Here is a 17,832-nt window from a genome sequence, read left to right as displayed (position 1 = left end):
AAGAAAGCTTTTTTGCACACCTCTTTTGTCAGGTGCGTAGGATATAATCAAAAGTTGCAGATCAAAATTTTTAGAGAAAGTCCCGCACACTGACCATTACGCAAGCAATAATAATAGAATTTAATTTAGAAGAAAAATGCAACGTTTCGGTCTCAGACCTTCATCAGGTAAATTTTAGGATAAATCATGCCATAATTGAATTTTAAAAAAGGAAACTGAAAAAGCAAAGTTGAAATGTAAAATGATTTATCTTTTGAATTTTCAATTTAACATTTGACTTTTCCCATTTTGAAAGCCAAATGTTAAAACGAAAGGCCAAATTTTAAATCAAAATGGGAAAAGCCAAATGTTAAATTGAAATTGAAAATCCAAATGTTAAATTGAAATTGAAAATCCAAATGTTACATTGAAATTGAAAAATACAAAAGATAAATCATTTTACATTTCAACTTTGCTTTTTCAGTTTTCTTTTTCTTTTGTAAATTCAATTATGGCATGATTTTCCTAGTAGCATTGTAAAATAATATTTTATTTGATCTTGCTTCGTTTTCTCTTTGGACTTTCAATTTGAATTACTTCCTTTTCGTCACCTTTTTGTGGCTTTTAAAAGTCCAGTTTATTTATTATAACTTTGGTTTAGACCAATAACTGTCTATAAAATGTTGAAAGACGATTTGATGGGAGAATTCATTTATTTTACTGTGAAAGTGCAACATTTTGAGTAAATGTTCTTTAAGTAACAGTCACTGTGAGAATGTACAGAAACAATACTCCGAGTCTTTACACAACAACAAAAACATTAAAATCAGATTTCAAACTTTGGATTTGTTCTCTTTTCTTCTCAGCTGCTCTTCTGGCTTCTCCTAAGGGGTTCCAATGCATTCTTGGAAGTGTAGTCCTTCCAGTGGATCATTCTGGCTTCTCCTAAGGGGTTCCAATGCATTATGGGAAGTGTAGTCCCTCCAGTGGATCCTGGCTTCTCCTGAGGGATTCCAATGCATTCTGGGAAGTGTAGTCCCTCCAGTGGATCCTGGCTGAATCATCTGAAGGTAAGACTTCTTTTTTAATAGCCGAGACAGAAAAGCCAGTCGGAATGATCAGTCGGGTCCCCGAGGTCCAAAAAGCTGCCTCGGGACACACTGACAGACTTGAGAAACGTAATACATCTCATTGCCCAAAAAATGAAAACCGGCAGCTGATTGGACGAACGCGTCACGTGGGTTTGTTTTCTCCAGAAATTCAAAGCCAGACTGTCATGGCGGCCGTTCAGAATCTGATCTCATATTGTACTAAAATAATGTGTGTGTGTGTGTGTGTGTGTGTGTGTGTGTGTGTGTGTGTGTGTGTGTGTGTGTGTGTGTGTGTGTGTCTCTCTCTGTGTGTGTGTGTGTCTCTATATGTGTCTGTGTGTGTGTGTGTGTGTGCTGTGTGTGTGTGTGTGTGTGTGTGTGTGTGTGTGTGTGTGTGTGTGTGTGTGTGTGTGTGTGTCTCTGTGTGTGTGTGTCTCTTTGTGTGTGTGCAGTTGCTGAATCTGTCTTCATTTCAGATCAACAAAGGTCAGTTTAAAAGATTTTCATCAGATTTTGAGAGACTGTAGTCACCTCATTCTGCTCCCCATTTCCAGGTGAGTCCCGACTGACCCCCCTCCGACTGAACATATCATGTCAGCAAAAATGAACGCCGACAGCCCCCCAGATGGATGACGGCACGGGACACACCGAGTCACCGACCTGTCAGACTGTCAGACGGCAGGTTATCAGGTCGGTGTGTCTCGGGCTTTAGTCTGTTTCTGTGTTACTGTGTCTGAAGAAAAGTTTTCTACAAAATACATTTAGAATATTTTAGGAAAAGTTGAATATTATAATTAAAAAAGTCCCAATATTTAGAGAGAACAAAAAGATAAATATTTTCAGAATAAAAGTTTAATATTTTCAGAATAAAAGTCCCAATATTTTGAGGGAAAAATATAAATATTTTCAGAATAAAAGTTTAATATTTTAAGGGAAAAAAAATACATATTTTCATAACAAAAGTCATATATTGTGTGACAGAAATTGCTGCAACTGGTTCCTCCGTGTTTCCCCCCCCCCCCCAAAAAAAAAGTCTCTAGACTGTCAGCTCTCTGTAGGACTCAGTAGAGTGAGTCCATTCTCTCAGCAGATTATATGAAAACTCTCTGAGTTGGATGTTGACAGACGAGATGGTATGAACCACTTGCAACACGCCAGCTCTGAAGCTCGGCTTTCTGGCGGTGAACAGGACGAAAATCTGGAGCCCCTGAAACACAAAAACACAGAGTTTATCTGGAGTCTAAAACAAAAAGAACTTTTCTGGTAATCCAAAGACCTCTTTTTGATCTTAAATTGACTTTAAACCCAGACAAAACAAAGTATATAGTTCATACAAGAAATGTGTCTCCTGTTATAACTCCGGGCCGCTCGGTAGAAACCTGGAACACACCAGACACAACAACACGTTAAAAAAGTGACAAAAAAACATAAAAAATGTCGACAAAAAGGTGTCCAAAAAGGAAACAAAAACAGGCTTCAGAAAGTGACCAAAAAGCGCCAACAAAGAAGCAAAAAAATGAACCAAAACTGACAAAAGTGAGTCAAAAACGTCAGCAAAACATAAAAAAACAATCTTCAGAAAGTAACAGAAATGCCGCAAAAAAGTGCCCAATAATTGCGGCTAAAAAGCACCAACAAAGCTGCAAAAGAAACCTGACAAAAATGCGACAAAACGTCGAAAAAAACACCCGAAAAGCCTTCACCCGTTTTTTGATGGGACACAAATAGAAAAAGTTTCCAGATACAAGTTTCTGTGTATTTTGGGTAAATCGTGCGTCACCGATAGTTGTAGGAAACAGATTGTTAAAGCTCCGTTTCTATCAGTTTGGGAATATGGGGATATAATTTATACATTTATATACATGTGGCTTCCTCTGCATGCCCTTAGATTCATATCTGACTCACCTGTGTGGTGGTGCAGAGGCAGAAGAGGATGCTGAGCACCAGGTGGGCGTATCCCGTGGTAACCAGCACCAGGTAACCCAGGGTCCAGGACAAACCGAGTAACACAGCCAGAGAGAAACTGATCAGAAAGTTCCTCCACACGGACCGAGGGTTGCTGCTGCAGAAACACAAAACAAAGTTTATATCATTTCTAAAATATTTCGTATTATATAGGAGAAATATTTACCTTTTTAAGTAAGTAAATCATTTTAAAATATTACCAGAAAAAGGTCAGACTATTGTGTAAGAAGAATCTAATAAACAGAATATTTTAAAAATATGTAGTAGTAGTAATTATAATAATAATAATAATAATAATAATAATAATAATAATAATAATAAAATTAAAATGTTACCTTGTGAGGGTGGGGTCGGTCCTGCAGGTGGTCTGAGAGACCAGAACCAACAGAACGATGTTGTAGATCAGAATCAAACCGATAGGAAGCAGAAAACCCCAAAACATCGGCTTCCCAAAGTCAAAGTCTTTGGATTTATCCAGCGCTGCCAGCCAGCAACTTTAAACAGCAAACAATAACAACATATATCATTTATATATATATATATATATATATATATATATATATATATATATATATATATATATATATATATATATATGTGTGTGTGTGTGTGTGTGTGTGTGTGTGTATGTAAAAGCCCTTAAAACTTAGAGAAAAGTTGAACAGATAATTAATGAATCATTATAAAATACCCACAATTCCTCCTGTCTATATCCTAGAGGGTCATCCACCCTGTAGGCAATTCCCAGTGTGATCGCCATGATGACAGCTGGGACTCCTGACAGTAAACAGGAAGTTAAAACAATAGTTAAAGAACTATTCAGCTTTTTCATTTAATCCAGATCTGTCATCTTTGTGTTTGTGTGGCAGTGTTTGCAGATAAAGTGTTTGTATTGCAGTGTATGCAGATTAACAGTGTTTTTGTGGTGGTGTTCAGATAAACAGTGTCTGTGTAGCTGTGTGTGCAGATAAACGGTGTTTGTTGGCAGTGTGAGCAGATAAACAGTGTTTGTATAGCTGTGTGCAGATAAACAGTGTCTGTGTAGCTGTGTGCAGATAAACAGTGTCTGTGTAGCTGTGTGTGCAGATAAACGGTGTTTGTTGTCAGTGTGAGTAGATTAACAGTGTTTGTTTGGCACTATGTGCAGATGAACAGTGTTTATGTGGCATTGTGTGCAGATAAAAAAATCTTTCAATTAAAAATTTGAGAAAGATCCAAATCGTTTGTACCGTTACGTCATTGCGTTTCTATTCTAACGTGTCGTCTAAAGATGTAAATCCTCTAAAGTAAAACTTAAAAGCCGTACCCCATCCCACGGTGGCGCTGAGCGGCGTCCAGTATGGCGGCAGGTTCTGGCGCATCTTGCGGACGAGCAGCACCAGCTGTGTGGCGTACATGCTGTTCCACATGAACGTAGCTAACAGGAAGAAGTGAAGCAGCGCCGTCACCCCCGAACATGGGCCGCTGTCCGCCGCCACATATTCGTCAGAGTCCAGGACGCCGTTGGTCTCGGTGTCAAGCAACGCGTCGTCCTCGCCAGCGTCCTGTCGCCGGTTTGTGACGCCAGAGAGGAAGGTGATGATGAAGGCCAGCAGGCTGAAACATGTACTTAGCAAAGCAAGCTGGGAGTTCCTGTAGTTCTTCCAGTCGCCACTGTTTCTCTTAAAGCTGCAGAACACAGATCATGTTACATTTTAGGTATAGAGTCTAAATAATAACAGAATAAGTCCTAAGATTTCAATATTAAAGAGGCAACTTCTGGTAAAATATACACACAAAAAACTGTTAATACAAAAATATTTTAGAACAGCAAACTGTTTTACCAGAACTACTTGAGTAGGATTCCTGTATCTCACAGAACAGAGTATTCACCCAGACAATAAATTATATTTAATATGATAAGTAATGTCTTACTTGTCTGTAATGTGGTGAATTATTGTAACAACCAAACCCAGGATGGAGAAAGAAAGTCCAACTATAGAAAATGTATCCAGCACTTCTGCATATTCATAATTCTCTCTGAAGGACTGAAACACAAACACACAACAGAGTTTTCAACAAGCTTCCTACAAGACTCCCTTTGATATACCTTCAAATATATGAAACGTTGAGTGTGAAGTGAAACTTGTGAGCATGTTTCTTCACCCAGAGAGCAGCGAAGTTGGTTGTGTGGTTGCAGAAACATTGGAGGACTCCGTCTGAAGCGTTTCCCTTCCAGCAGCCAGCCACGCTCCAATCCTCCAAACTGTAGTTCCAAAAAACACACGAGAAGTCCCACAGAGACGTACCGTTCAGAAGCTGAAACACAACCACAGAAACATCTAAAACTTTACTGATCGAGAAAGCGGCGAAAACTGAAAATAGCAACAGAAACCTAGGAAAAGTTTTTGCAGATAAGAATGTTTGTGTGTGCAGATTAACGTGTTTGTGTGGCAGTGTGTGCAGAGTAACAGTGTTTGTGTGGGCAGATAAACATTGTTTGTGTGGCAGTGTGTGCAGATTAACATTGTGTGGCAGTGTGTGCAGATTAACATGTTTTTGTGACAGCATCTCAAGAGACAAAAGCTTCAAAAACAGAAAATAGCAACAGAAACTTTGGAAAAGGGCCAAACCCCAAACTGTGGCACAACAAAAGCATCAAAGTGGCATGAAAACATGGCCAAGAAACTGTATGTATATAAATATAAATGACATGACAAAAATGAAATGAAAATTGAATTTCCACCAAAATTATACATAAATGGTACATATATGCTCAGAAACTGCACAAGAGAAAAATGTTGAAGGATGTTACACAAAAACGGGCCAAATGTTGGAAAAAGCAGCCAAATCCTGTTACCATTGGTCTGAAGAGCATCTGGACCTGTTGTGGCTCCAGACCGCTGACGTTGGCCGACAGGACCCTGACCGAGGCCCGGCGCCGCCTGTAGCGCCGCGAGTGGAAGAAGTGGTCGTTCTGGTAGAGGACGAAACCCACAGACACGTTGGACGGAGTCTGGAGACGGCCGGCAGAACCGCCTAAACAACACACACATTTAACTCTGGAGTTAGTTTCACACATTCACATGAAGTGAAGTGTTTGTATGGCAGTGTTTATTTTATTTATTCATTTCATTTGTTAGGGACCATTTACAATTCTTTACATTAATTGTTATCATTTGATGCATTGTACCAAATGGCCTTAGGCTAATTTACATCTGCAGTCCCTTAGCTTTTTGTGGCAGTGTGTGCATATTTACAGTGTTTGTGTGGCAGTGTCAAATATTTTTTTTTAAAAGTCGAAAAATAGTCACAATTTTTTTTTATATTTTTTAAAAAATCTGTAAATTATGCTATAAAAAGTTAGCCATTCAGTTTTCTGTTAGTAAATTGACTCATCTGGAGTTAGTTGTTGAAAAAAAGTCTTAAAAAGTTCCCCTTAATTTGAGTTTTCTGTTTTTAAACTCATCTGGAGTTAGTCCAACATCTGAATTAGTTTCAGGAAGTCATAACGACGAGAACAAAGTTGTAAGATTTAGAAAAACATTTGGAGATTTTTAATGTTTCTCTTTCTCACAAACCAAAAAAAGGTGAAAAAAATAAACAAAAATGTCAGAGATCAACGAGACTGTTTTAAAAAAACGCATCACAAAGTTGAGTTTTCTGAGGAAACTTACCTGGGGGGAACTGGAGGTAAACGACGGCGTCTGCAACGAAGCCGGTTTCCACGGCGATGGCCGACGTGTTGGTGTCCAGCTGGATGCGGTCGGCAACGAAACTTCCCGACGTTCCTGAACGCACCGAGAGAAACACAGCCATTAGTTAGGGGAGAAACTTTCAGAATAAAAGTTTATAAATGTGACACAAAATGTCAAGAATTTGATAGATTTGTCACTTTTTATTATTTTTATTTTTTACATTTTTGAAAACGTGGGAAAGATGCTTTTATTTTGGTAGAAATGCAAGATTAATACATCCCAAGTCACAACATATTTTGTAGCTTTCTTTCAACATTTGTCATTTTCTTATGTTTTTGATGCTTTTTTTCAACAAATGTCATAATTTATTTACTAAAGAGTGATCATCATTTTTGTCTCTTTTAGGCTCCTGTAGACCTTCAACATGAAGCCAGTCCTGAATCTTGTGAGTAATAAGACTTTTATTAGTTGGACAGGTAACAAATTACTTAATTACTTTTTAAGTTTACTTAGGATTCTCAGGGATAATGATATCCTCTGGAACTGTAAAAGTTAAACCTTACATATTTAAACGCTGCAAAAACTACAAAATTAAAACACTAGAAAGCAGCAGAAGAAATACTAAACTGAGCAGATTAATGACGGAATCATAAAACATGAAACCATGAAAGTCTTCACTGAACTCAGTTTTATTAGGGAGATTAACGTCTCCATCTGACCTTTGACCCCCCTGAGAGGCTGCTGATTGGCTGATAATAGTCACCTGACAGCGCAGTGAACTGGACTCCCTGAGTGTCGGCCGCCGAGATCTGAGCCGACTGGACTACGATGTTTGGCTGAACCAACTTAGAATCATTGGAGATCAAACTCAGGTCCACCGACAGGCTGGACAGGGTCTGCGTCAGCCTGCAAATATATACAAATATATAGTCATATATTACACACATATATACAGGAATATACAGTCATATATATAAACATATATACAGGAATATATAGTCATATATACAAACATATATACAGGAATATACAGTCATATATATATACAAGCATATATACAGGAATTATGTAGTCATATATACACACATATATACAGGAAAATATAGTCATATATACAAACATATACAAGAATATAGTCATATACAGGAATATATAGACATACATATACAGGAATATTTAGACATACATACACACATATATATACAGGAATATATATATATATATATATATATATATATATATATATATATATACTGCCACACACACACACACATATATACAGGAATGTATAAAGATATACACAGCCAGCTAGGTTAGGGTTAGCGTCAAGCTGCACACAAGCTTTATACAGAAATATCTTGTCTTGTATACCATATATATCGTCAGTGTGCTTCTGAAAACAAAGTAGAGTACTTTACCTGAGAGTAGCGTTGTTTTCCTGGATGTTGTCTGACGGGTTGGTGTTCAGAATCTGGCTGACAGTCGCTACAGCTGCCTCCCTCACGCTCTGAAACACAGTTTCAACAATTTATTTATTAAACCTTTGTTTAACAAGGTACGCCGTTGAGAACAGATTCTCATTTGCAACGTTGACCTGGCCAAGAAAAGCATAAGAGTGCAAGACAACATACAGTTTCACATTCCATTCTATACAAGAATACAATAGGCTACATTAAGAAAATCAGTAGACGTACCAAAATTGTATGACAACAAAGGTGGGAAGAATAACAGTTGAGCATACCAGGGCAGATGTATTAGTGCAAAATAGTCTAAACAGATATGATAGCAATGCAGGTGAAGATGTGCAACTATGCAATGGGGCATGACAGAGATAATGGAGTAAGGGTATGCAAAACAGTGCATGAATGATGGAGAACAGTTAGCACGTACAGTGATCGGACAGGAGCTCAGACAGAATCGAACTTTATGGCGCCCCCATGGAGACATCCATAGGTCCAGACTGTGACAATGAAGTCTTTGCTACACACACAAAGTATCGTTAAGACCCGAGCTTCATCTCCTCTGCTACATTTAGGTTAAAAAAAAGAACAGCTTCTGCTACGTTTACGCTGGGCGTCTGCGATATTTCCGAGCCGCTAATACGGAGACATTTGGAAACACTGCTGCCCCCATCTTTTTGTGACAAGTTGTCACATTTTTAAGAATAAAGTTTGAACATTTCAAGAATAAAGTAGTACATTTTTAGAACATATTTGCGACATTTTAAGTGGCTTGGTGTTCGGCATCTGCTGAACCAGAAACATATTGTAACTGAAGTTTAAGATGTGTACGTTTGTTGTGAGTTTCTTCTTGGTTGTTTCGTACCTCTGTGACGTTGGTAGACAGCAGTCAGAACTCACTGTAACTTGAGTTGTTTCTCTGTAGGTTTGTTGTTTCGTACCTGTGAGACGTTCTCAGACGACAGCAGCGTGTCGGCGATCTGAGCGGCCGTCGTCACTTCTTCAGCCGTCAGATTTTCAGGTTGGGACGTCAGCATCTGAGCGCTCGCTGCCAGCGTCTCTAAATCTGCTGAGCCGTTCAGCTGAGAGAGGAAACACATTATTCAGGTATCTCTTCCCTGAGTCTATTGTCCCTGTGATAGTTTTTTGTTCAGCCTTTTTCTTCCCCGTTGACTCACATTTTGTTGTATGTCGGTGAGGGTCTGTCCACACTGGAGTTCGCGCGGCTCCTGGAAACTTGGGGGTGTGTTCCTGTTGGAACATCTGGTCGAAGCCTGGGGTTTACCCGCTGCAAGGAAACGGTAAAAGACTCTCAAACAGCAGTGCATTATGGGAGACCTGATGGATGGAGATAACACTGGCTGTGTCTCAAACCGCCTACTTGCACACAAACACTTAGTTTTAAGTATATAGTGTAGATAACACACTGGAAGTACCCAGATGACCCCCTAAAAATGGTCAAAAAGTTCAGTGTGGAACGATGGACCTTACGCGCACTAAACGGGCGCCGTCTTCACTACAAAGCGGAAGGAATTTCAAAACTGACCATAATGGCGTCTAGTTCAGAATACGATCTCATATTGTACTAAAATAGTTCACCGAAACGTGTTTCTGAAAACATTTTAAGTAAAAATAGGCCATGCAGTTGCTGAATCTTTTTTCATTTCAAATCGACAAAGGTCAGTTTAAAAGATTTTCATCAGATTTTGAGAGGCGGCGAGCCAAAGCAGACCGCTCCTCATTTGCATACAGGAAAGCTGGCTGGAAAATCACATTCACGTGTGTTGAGTTTGTCATGCTCACCCCGCTCGTCATTTCCGGTAAGTGTTTTAACATAAGTGTTCCTTTTGGGACAACACTAACCATCTAAAGTGGGACTACGGCAGTAAGTGGTCAGTGCACATTAGCAGTGGACTGACGGAAGGAAGTGGAATGAGACACAGCCTGTAATACTAAAACTTACCGCCACTCGTTCCTGGGGGACAGATTTCCTTAGAATAAGCGTACCAGCCGATGGGTGTTCGTGGGAAGTTGAATCCTCTTATCTTCTGGGCTCGGCAGAAATTCTCTGCAAGGTCAAGTTTAACAAAAGATGAAGATTTTGTTGCTCAGTTTGATGGAGAACGTGAATCCACTGAGGAGCAAGGCTGGGTATCGTTTGGGTTATTTCCGTTATTGGTGCTTAAACACAAAACTGTCAGACAGGTGGTGACATTAAGAAAGTCTTTTCACAGTCTCTAGTGGATGGATAGTAGAAATATTTTATTAATAAATGTGTGTATGTGTTCGTTGCAAAAGAGCTGTGTTAGTCATTGATGAAGTGGTTAAAAGTATTCCGGGTGACCTCTGATGCACAGAAAGTTAATCTTAAGTCATAAAAATAGTTTGGGCTTTTATGGCATAGAGGTGCATTGTTTGAAGGTTGCTGGAAGGGAAGAGGAAGTTGCACACACAAGGCCCCGACCTTGGTGTGTGTTTGTGAAGATAAGAGTTTCTGCCTAGAAACTAGGAAACACCGTCCTGTGAGGATAAGATAAAAGCTTGAGGGAGAGAACAGATCGGAGCTAATAATTCGGAGGACAACTTGGTGGACCAAGCCTCGACTTGATGTCTGTTGCTAGGGAAACTTAGTCTATGTTTGTGTTGTTACTGGACTCAGTAAATTTGCCTAACTGAACTCTTCGTCTCTGATTGATCCGTGTGTTCTGGTAAACCTAAGTCCGATGAAAGAAGGCACGGTAATTAATAAATTGGCGTCAGATTTGACAGCCTTAGGGCCTTATTAGAACAAATTCCACTACAAGGGTAAGGATCTTTTTATAAAATATCTGTTCAGGCACCGGTTTAAAAATATTCTTTTTCTAACCTGTAGGTCTGTGTTTATCGGCCGGTAAATCTCCGCTGGATGACTCACTTCAGAAGGGTTGATCATCTGCAACTTTCCCTCTTTAGCGTTAGCTTAGCATGGCGCCATAGCAACCATTAACAACACTGGCTCTAGCTGTTTGCTGCTTCCTCTTTGGTGCTGGAGGGAGAGCACCCATTGGTTGTTGACAATGTTCACATGATTTAACTTCAAACTTAGGATAATACCAAACATGTTTGATTTAGTCTGAACATCCAGACGGGAGAAAGGCTGACTGGGACTGAGTTTGACCTTACACCAAACGATGGAGACGACGGAAACGCCCCGGCTCTACCGAGAGGAAGGGTTTCATTAGCCTCTTTCTGACCGGAGGGATTTTCACAGTTCCTAGAACATAATGTTCCTAGAACCCATTTTTTTTCTCATGTTCCGACTATTTGGGGATTATTAAATTCCTCTGACCACAGTTCCTCTAACTCTTTCAGCTGCTACTTCAGGGCAGGGTCTTTTCCCTTTTTCACATAGGAACCCTTAGTGACCTAGCAACGTCTGAACACAAACCGTACATATTCTTCACTGTATGTTGCCTTTCGCCTAGGTATGCTAACTCATAAGCCAAATATCACGCATTCAACCAGCTAATTGTTAATGCTAGTTAAACTTACCCGTTCTTTCGTTTGCCTGTTGCGCTCAGCTCTTCAATCTTCTTCCATCAGATTAATTAGGATCATATTACGCTGGTTAAGTACTCCAGCCTAGTCTTTAAACGCCGCCATAACTCTGTTATGAGGATCCTATAAAGACGTGCTTGCGTCACTCCCTTACCCCTCCTACCAGTTCCTATGGCCACTTGGCCAGTGTGAATGCAAATGAAAGTAATGAGGCACCCAAATCTGCGTTGTCATTCGGTTTCTCTAGATACAGGTCGTTTAGGAGGAAAGCGACTAAACCTCTAGGACGTTAAGGTTTTGGTACCCAACCCTAGCCTTGAGCCAGAGTATTTTAGGTTTATATACTACCACTGGCACATTATGCTCTCAACGTAGCTTTCCTAAAAGATTTTCCACTCTGAGCGAGAATAAGATTTTGGAGGCGAGGGCAGACAAAGTCAACAAAAGATTGCCATAATGTCACCGGGTTTCGGTTCCTAGCCCTCCAGACGAGCATGAAGTGAAACTACTGTCAGGTATTTAAATACTCAGGAAATACAGTTTTCTTTTAAATGAGTCAGACTTACCTACTGAGCAGGTCTTTCCGGTCCATTCATCCGGACAGATACAGATGCCGTTCAGAGGTCTACCTCCGTTATTACAAACCAGAGGAGGGGGAGTAGCAGTAGTAGTAGTCGTACTTGTAGGAGGACTACTAGTAGTAGTAGTAGTAGTAGTAGTACTATGATGAGGAGTAGTAGGCCTTGTAGTAGTAGTAGTAGTAGTAGTAGTATGAGGAGGAGTAGTAGGCCTTGTAGTAGTAGTATGAGGAGAAGTAGTAGTAATAGTAGAATCCGTAGTAGTAGGATTCACAGGAAAAGTAGTAATAGCAGCGGTATACTCAGTAATATCAGTGTACATATTTGTAGTAGTAGTAGCAGCAACAGTATAGTCAGATGTTTGTACAGTAGTACCGATTGGTTCAGTAGTACCGGCTGGTTCACTAGAAAGGATTGGTTCAGTAGAAAGGGTTGGTTCAGTAGAAAGCATTGATACAGTAGTAAGCATTGGTTCAGTAGAAAGGATTGGTTCAGTAGAAAGGGTTGATTCAGTAGAAAGCATTGGTTCAGTAGAAAGGATTGGTTCAGTAGAAAGCATTGATACAGTAGTAAGCATTGGTTCAGTAGAAAGCATTGGTTCAGTAGAAAGGATTGGTTCAGTAGAAAGGGTTGATTCAGTAGAAAGCATTGATACAGTAGTAAGCATTGGTTCAGTAGAAAGCATTGGTTCAGTAGAAAGGATTGGTTCAGTAGAAAGGGTTGATTCAGTAGAAAGCATTGATACAGTAGTAAGCATTGGTACAGTAGAAAGGATTGGTACAGTAGAAAGGGTTGATTCAGTAGAAAGCATTGATACAGTAGTAAGCATTGGTACAGTAGAAAGGATTGGTACAGTAGAAAGGGTTGATTCAGTAGAAAGCATTGATACAGTAGTAAGCATTTCTGCAGTAGTATCGGTTGGTTCAGTAGAAAGGATTGGTTCAGTAGAAAGGATTGGTTCAGTACTAGTAGGAGGAGCAGTAGTAGTAGTATGAGGAGGAGCAGTAGTAGTAGTAGCAGGATTAGTAGTAGTAAGAGGAGGAGCAGTAGTACTAGCAGGAGGAAGAGTAGTAGTAATAGTAGCAGGGGTTGTTGTGGTGTCATTGATACTTGGTGCTGATGATGTTACAAGAGCACTGGTTGGGTCAGTAGCACCGGTTGTTATATAGTCGGTTTGGTATATAGTATAGTATGTTTGGTCAGTAGTAATGGTAGCAGGGGTTGGTATTGTTGTGGTGTCGGTGATACTTGGTGCGGATGATGTTGTGGTGGACTGAGCACCAGGTCTACCAGCAAGATGAACAGCTGTCAGGAGACATTATTACAAACAATATTCATAGTCGGACGTCACACTGACCTTTAAGTGCGTTTTCACACCTGAAAGTCCGAACCAAGGTTCATGTTTTTGTTACATTGTAACATTTGATCTGGTAAGTTTTGGTTTCACACGGCAGTTATACAAGTGCACTAACGACCTCTACATGACAAAACTACATACTGCCGTCATCACATACATGAGCTGCTGCTCTTTCCTACTGACTGCTGCTCTCTCCTACTGACTGCTGCTCTCTCCTACTGACTGCTGCTCTCTCCTACTGACTGCTGCTCTCTCCTACTGACTGCTGCTCTCTCCTACTGACTGCTACTCTCTCCTACTGACTGCTGCTCTCCCCTACTGACTGCTGCTCTCTCCTACTGACTGCTGCTCTCTCCTACTGACTGCTGCTCTCTACTGACTGCTGCTCTCCTACTGACTGCTACTCTCTCCTACTGACTGCTGCTCTCTCCTACTGACTGCTGCTCTCTCCTACTGACTGCTACTCTCTCCTACTGACTGCTGCTCTCTCCTACTGACTGCTGCTCTCTCCTACTGACTGCTGCTCTCCCCTACTGACTGCTGCTCTCTCCTACTGACTGCTGCTCTCTCCTACTGACTGCTGCTCTCCCCTACTGACTGCTGCTCTCTCCTACTGACTGCTGCTCTCCCCTACTGACTGCTGCTCTCCCCTACTGACTGCTGCTCTCTCCTACTGACTGCTGCTCTCTCCTACTGACTGCTGATCTCTCCTACTGACTGCTGCTCTCCCCTACTGCCTGCTGATCCATTTACTACCACTTAACAAATAAACTGCTGGTGTATTCTCTGCTCTGATAGCCGACAGCTGTCTGCTCTGAGCACATTCACCGTCACTCTCTCATGTAGCATACACACTAAGCACCAAGCTATTCCTTAAGGAGCTTCCCCGGTCTTATAACACAAGGAGAGCGTGCCAGAGCTTCTTGTATTTGGTCCGAAAGTCCAAACCATCCAAAAAATGCTTTCACACCATAAACGAACCGAACCATGGTTCAGTTCGGTCCGGACCGAGACCACCTCTTTTTAGCAGACCAAAATTTGGTCTTTTGATCCAGACTGTTGTCCGAGGCACCTTTCTCACCTGCAATTTTGGTTCGGACCAAACTGAAAAGTCTGAAAGTCCAGACCAAATGAGGTAGGTGTGAAAACACCCTAAGACTACAAACATGTAAAGGAGAATTTGAGTGCGAAGGATACTGGATGGTCATAAAAATGGAAAATAGTTTGGGTTTTAACTGTCACTTAAATTCTACAACTCAACAAAACTTTAGATTCAGATGTTAACTCCAAAGTTCCTCTCAAACTGTCGATCATTTGGACTTTGTTACCGATGTTTCGGTCCGTTGGTAAGATCCTTAATAAAGGGCTATCTTCTGACTTTCAACACCAGCTGAACAAGTCTCTATCAGTTGCTGTTAGATTTTTAAGTGGCATTTGTCAGCTGGAAGTGGCATGTCCTGGCATGTGCCACTTTAGACGTAATGTTTTCTGATACTTTTAATGATGAAAAGCGATCGTGATATCATGACTTTGTGTAAACATACACGCCAATTTTGTAAAGCCAAGTGCAGTGTTATCTGTTCGCATTTTGAGCTATCTGTGTGTATGTCTAAGCTGGACGGCAGTCTGGAACATCACAGCGTAAACATTCACGCCATGTGGCACTTTCTAAAGCCACGTGGCGCGTTATCGCAAGGCTACGTGTTATCGTGAGGCTACGTGTTATCGCGAGGCTACGTGTTATCGCGAGGCTACGTGTTATCGTGAGGCTACGTGTTATCGCGAGGCTACGTGTTATCGCGAGGCTACGTGTTATCGCGAGGCTACGATTTAGGAAAAGAAGAACGGGGTTGGGTTGGCACGTGTCACACGACACTTAAAAATCTAACTCCATCTTGTCTCGATCCAACTTCAGTCCTGAGTCCCAAATTCATACCAAACCTAGTCTGGATCTACGGAAGTACATTTCCAGGATAAACATTCCTCTCTCTGTGTGTCTACATTCTCAAACTCCGTTCTCTTCGGGAAAACAACAACAACCTTCAAACTGGCAAACTACACGCTGAAAATATCAAGATGTTCATGATTAACTGGTCAGACTGATATCAGGATAAGTACTTCAAACATGGGACACAGGCAGACCAGACAGAGCACTAAAACTCCTAACAGTTGTTTAAAGCCTTGAACACACCAGATAAAGTGTGTAATTCAGAAGCTCCTTAAAAAAGTATCAAAGCAGTGATGAATTAAGAAATGTTAAGTGTTGCCATTGACGGTGAATTAGTTGTGATTTAAGCCGCTGAAAATAAACTCAACAACCCAACACTGTAGCTCATAACCTCCCAATAAAACTCCCAAAATAAAAGCACAAACTGCAGTTTTCTCACCCAGAGTCAAGAGGAAGAAGACTCTAGAGTCCATGTTGATCAGCAGCTGGATGTCAGAGACGTTGGATTAAACTTCAGGTTATTAAACATGAACTTGTTGCTGTGGTCCCACGTCTGAGCTGCTGCCGTGCAGGATATTATTTATGAGTTAGCATGTGCCATAAACATAAAATCTCAATATCAAATCATAAAACAGCTCAGAAGCTCAAAGTCCCTCTTGAACTCAACAACAAATCACACAATTTAGCACCTCACTACAACTTCATCTGGAGATTATATCCATAACGTAATACAAAACACTTTGAGTTGAGTTTTCACAGCTTAATGTTGTATCAGTTAAGTTGAACATTTGATTTATTGCACGTGTGAAACTCAAGCCCCGCTGACCAATGCGGCCCCTCTCAAATTTTGATCTGGCCCATCGCACATCAATTTTAGGTTCACAATACATTTAGGCCCTGGTTAGTTGTACACCAAACTCCAATTGACGCGACTCTCAGAGCATAATTTTGCAGATTTACTGACTCTGAAACTCCCACAGAACCAGAGAGTATTTTAATATTCAGGCGATGAAACAGGTTGTAATAATTTTTTTTTTTTTTTTTTTTTCAATTTCCGTCTGCTATTTCAACAATAAATTCAGTTCTGAGACTGTTTTATGGGAAATATGTTTAGAGTTTGAATATGGGCAATTTTACAAATATGTATGGCCAATTGCACATTTTCTCTTCGGTGTTGTTGAGTCGAGAAGCTCCAGTCTGACGTGACAGCCAGCTGGGGACGGCCAGGATGGCTTGCTCCCACAGACCCCCGCTGTCAGCTGGAAGTCTCTCAATAGGATCATGGACAAGTTCATTTCCTGAAAAATGGCTCGTTTTCCGTTTGAAGTATTAACGAAGTTTAAAATGACCCATTTTTTAAATTTGTATATCGTTTTAAAATCGGAAATCGAATGAACGAAAAAGTACACAAGCACAATTACAGCTCTACATGAAAACTCACTGTTGTTGCATGAAATGTGGTTTGTGTTTAGCCTACATCATCAGATTCTATCATCTAATGTGAAACCAGAGGCTAAGCCAGCCTAGTGGCGACGCTGCAGCCAGATGCCCATTAACAGTGCACCCCAGCAGTCAGCTCCCCCTGCTGTCCATAAGGTGCCTCTGCACCCCTTTTGTTTCAGACCCTCCCACCAGCCTTTGGGCCACGCCTGCACTTTTGACATCTGTCAGTGGAAAAGCCAAATATTAAATCGAAATGTAAAATTCAAAAGATAAATCATTTCAACTTTGCTTTTTCAGTTTCCTTTTTCTTTTTTAAATTCAATTATGGCATGATTTTTCCTAGTAGCATAGTAAAATAATATTTTTATTTGATCTTGCTTCGTATTGTATTGTCGTAATTATTTCCTTTTTGTTGCCTTTTTGTGGCTTTTAAAAGTCCAGTTTGTTTATTATAACTTTGGTTTAGACCAATAACTGTCTATAAAATGTTGAAAGACGATTTGATGGGAGAATTCATTTATTTTACTGTGAAAGTGCAACATTTTGAGTAAATGTTCTTTAAGTAACAGTCACAGTGAGAAGAGTCTTTACACAACAACAAAAACATTAAAATCAGATTTCAAACATTGGATTTGTTCTCTTTTCTTCTCAGCTGCTCTTCTGGCTTCTCCTAAGGGGTTCCAATGCATTCTGGGAAGTGTAGTCCTTCCAGTGGATCATTCTGGCTTCTCTAAGGGGTTCCAATGCATTCTGGGAAGTGTTGTCCCTCCAATGGATCCTGGCTTCTCCTGAGGGAT

At 40.5% G+C, this 17,832-nt stretch overlaps 3 protein-coding genes across 7 annotated transcripts in view; 1 reads left to right on the top strand and 2 right to left on the bottom strand.

Annotated features, from left to right (window-relative positions):
* dytn (dystrotelin) overlaps positions 1-17,832 on the top strand; it is a 109,318-nt gene that overhangs the window by 9,365 nt on the left and 82,121 nt on the right. The window lies entirely within an intron of this gene.
* LOC120554011 (CD59 glycoprotein-like) overlaps positions 1-17,832 on the bottom strand; it is a 92,018-nt gene that overhangs the window by 4,532 nt on the left and 69,654 nt on the right.
* LOC120554645 (adhesion G-protein coupled receptor G7-like) lies at positions 1,974-16,377 on the bottom strand. Of its 3 annotated transcripts, none has more exons than XM_039793667.1 (17): positions 16,032-16,377; positions 12,276-13,592; positions 10,136-10,240; positions 9,351-9,460; positions 9,114-9,254; positions 8,131-8,219; positions 7,476-7,618; positions 6,692-6,805; positions 5,875-6,053; positions 5,181-5,333; positions 4,950-5,062; positions 4,342-4,703; positions 3,731-3,812; positions 3,371-3,529; positions 2,976-3,132; positions 2,405-2,449; positions 1,974-2,277 (listed from the first exon to the last, which is right to left on the bottom strand). In XM_039793667.1, the coding sequence occupies exons 1-17, from the start codon at positions 16,063-16,065 to the stop codon at positions 2,107-2,109; spliced, it is 3,474 nt and encodes a 1,157-aa protein (XP_039649601.1). In that variant the 5' UTR covers positions 16,066-16,377; the 3' UTR covers positions 1,974-2,106. The 3 variants fall into 3 exon arrangements, with proteins under 3 accessions (XP_039649601.1, XP_039649602.1, XP_039649603.1); XM_039793668.1 differs by having other exon boundaries at positions 2,976-3,129; XM_039793669.1 differs by lacking the exon at positions 2,405-2,449.

This window comes from Perca fluviatilis, chromosome 24 (genome assembly GCF_010015445.1).
Source record: "Perca fluviatilis chromosome 24, GENO_Pfluv_1.0, whole genome shotgun sequence".
NCBI classification, from domain to species: domain Eukaryota; kingdom Metazoa; phylum Chordata; class Actinopteri; order Perciformes; family Percidae; genus Perca; species Perca fluviatilis.
This window is presented reverse-complemented; position numbering and strand designations above follow the sequence as displayed.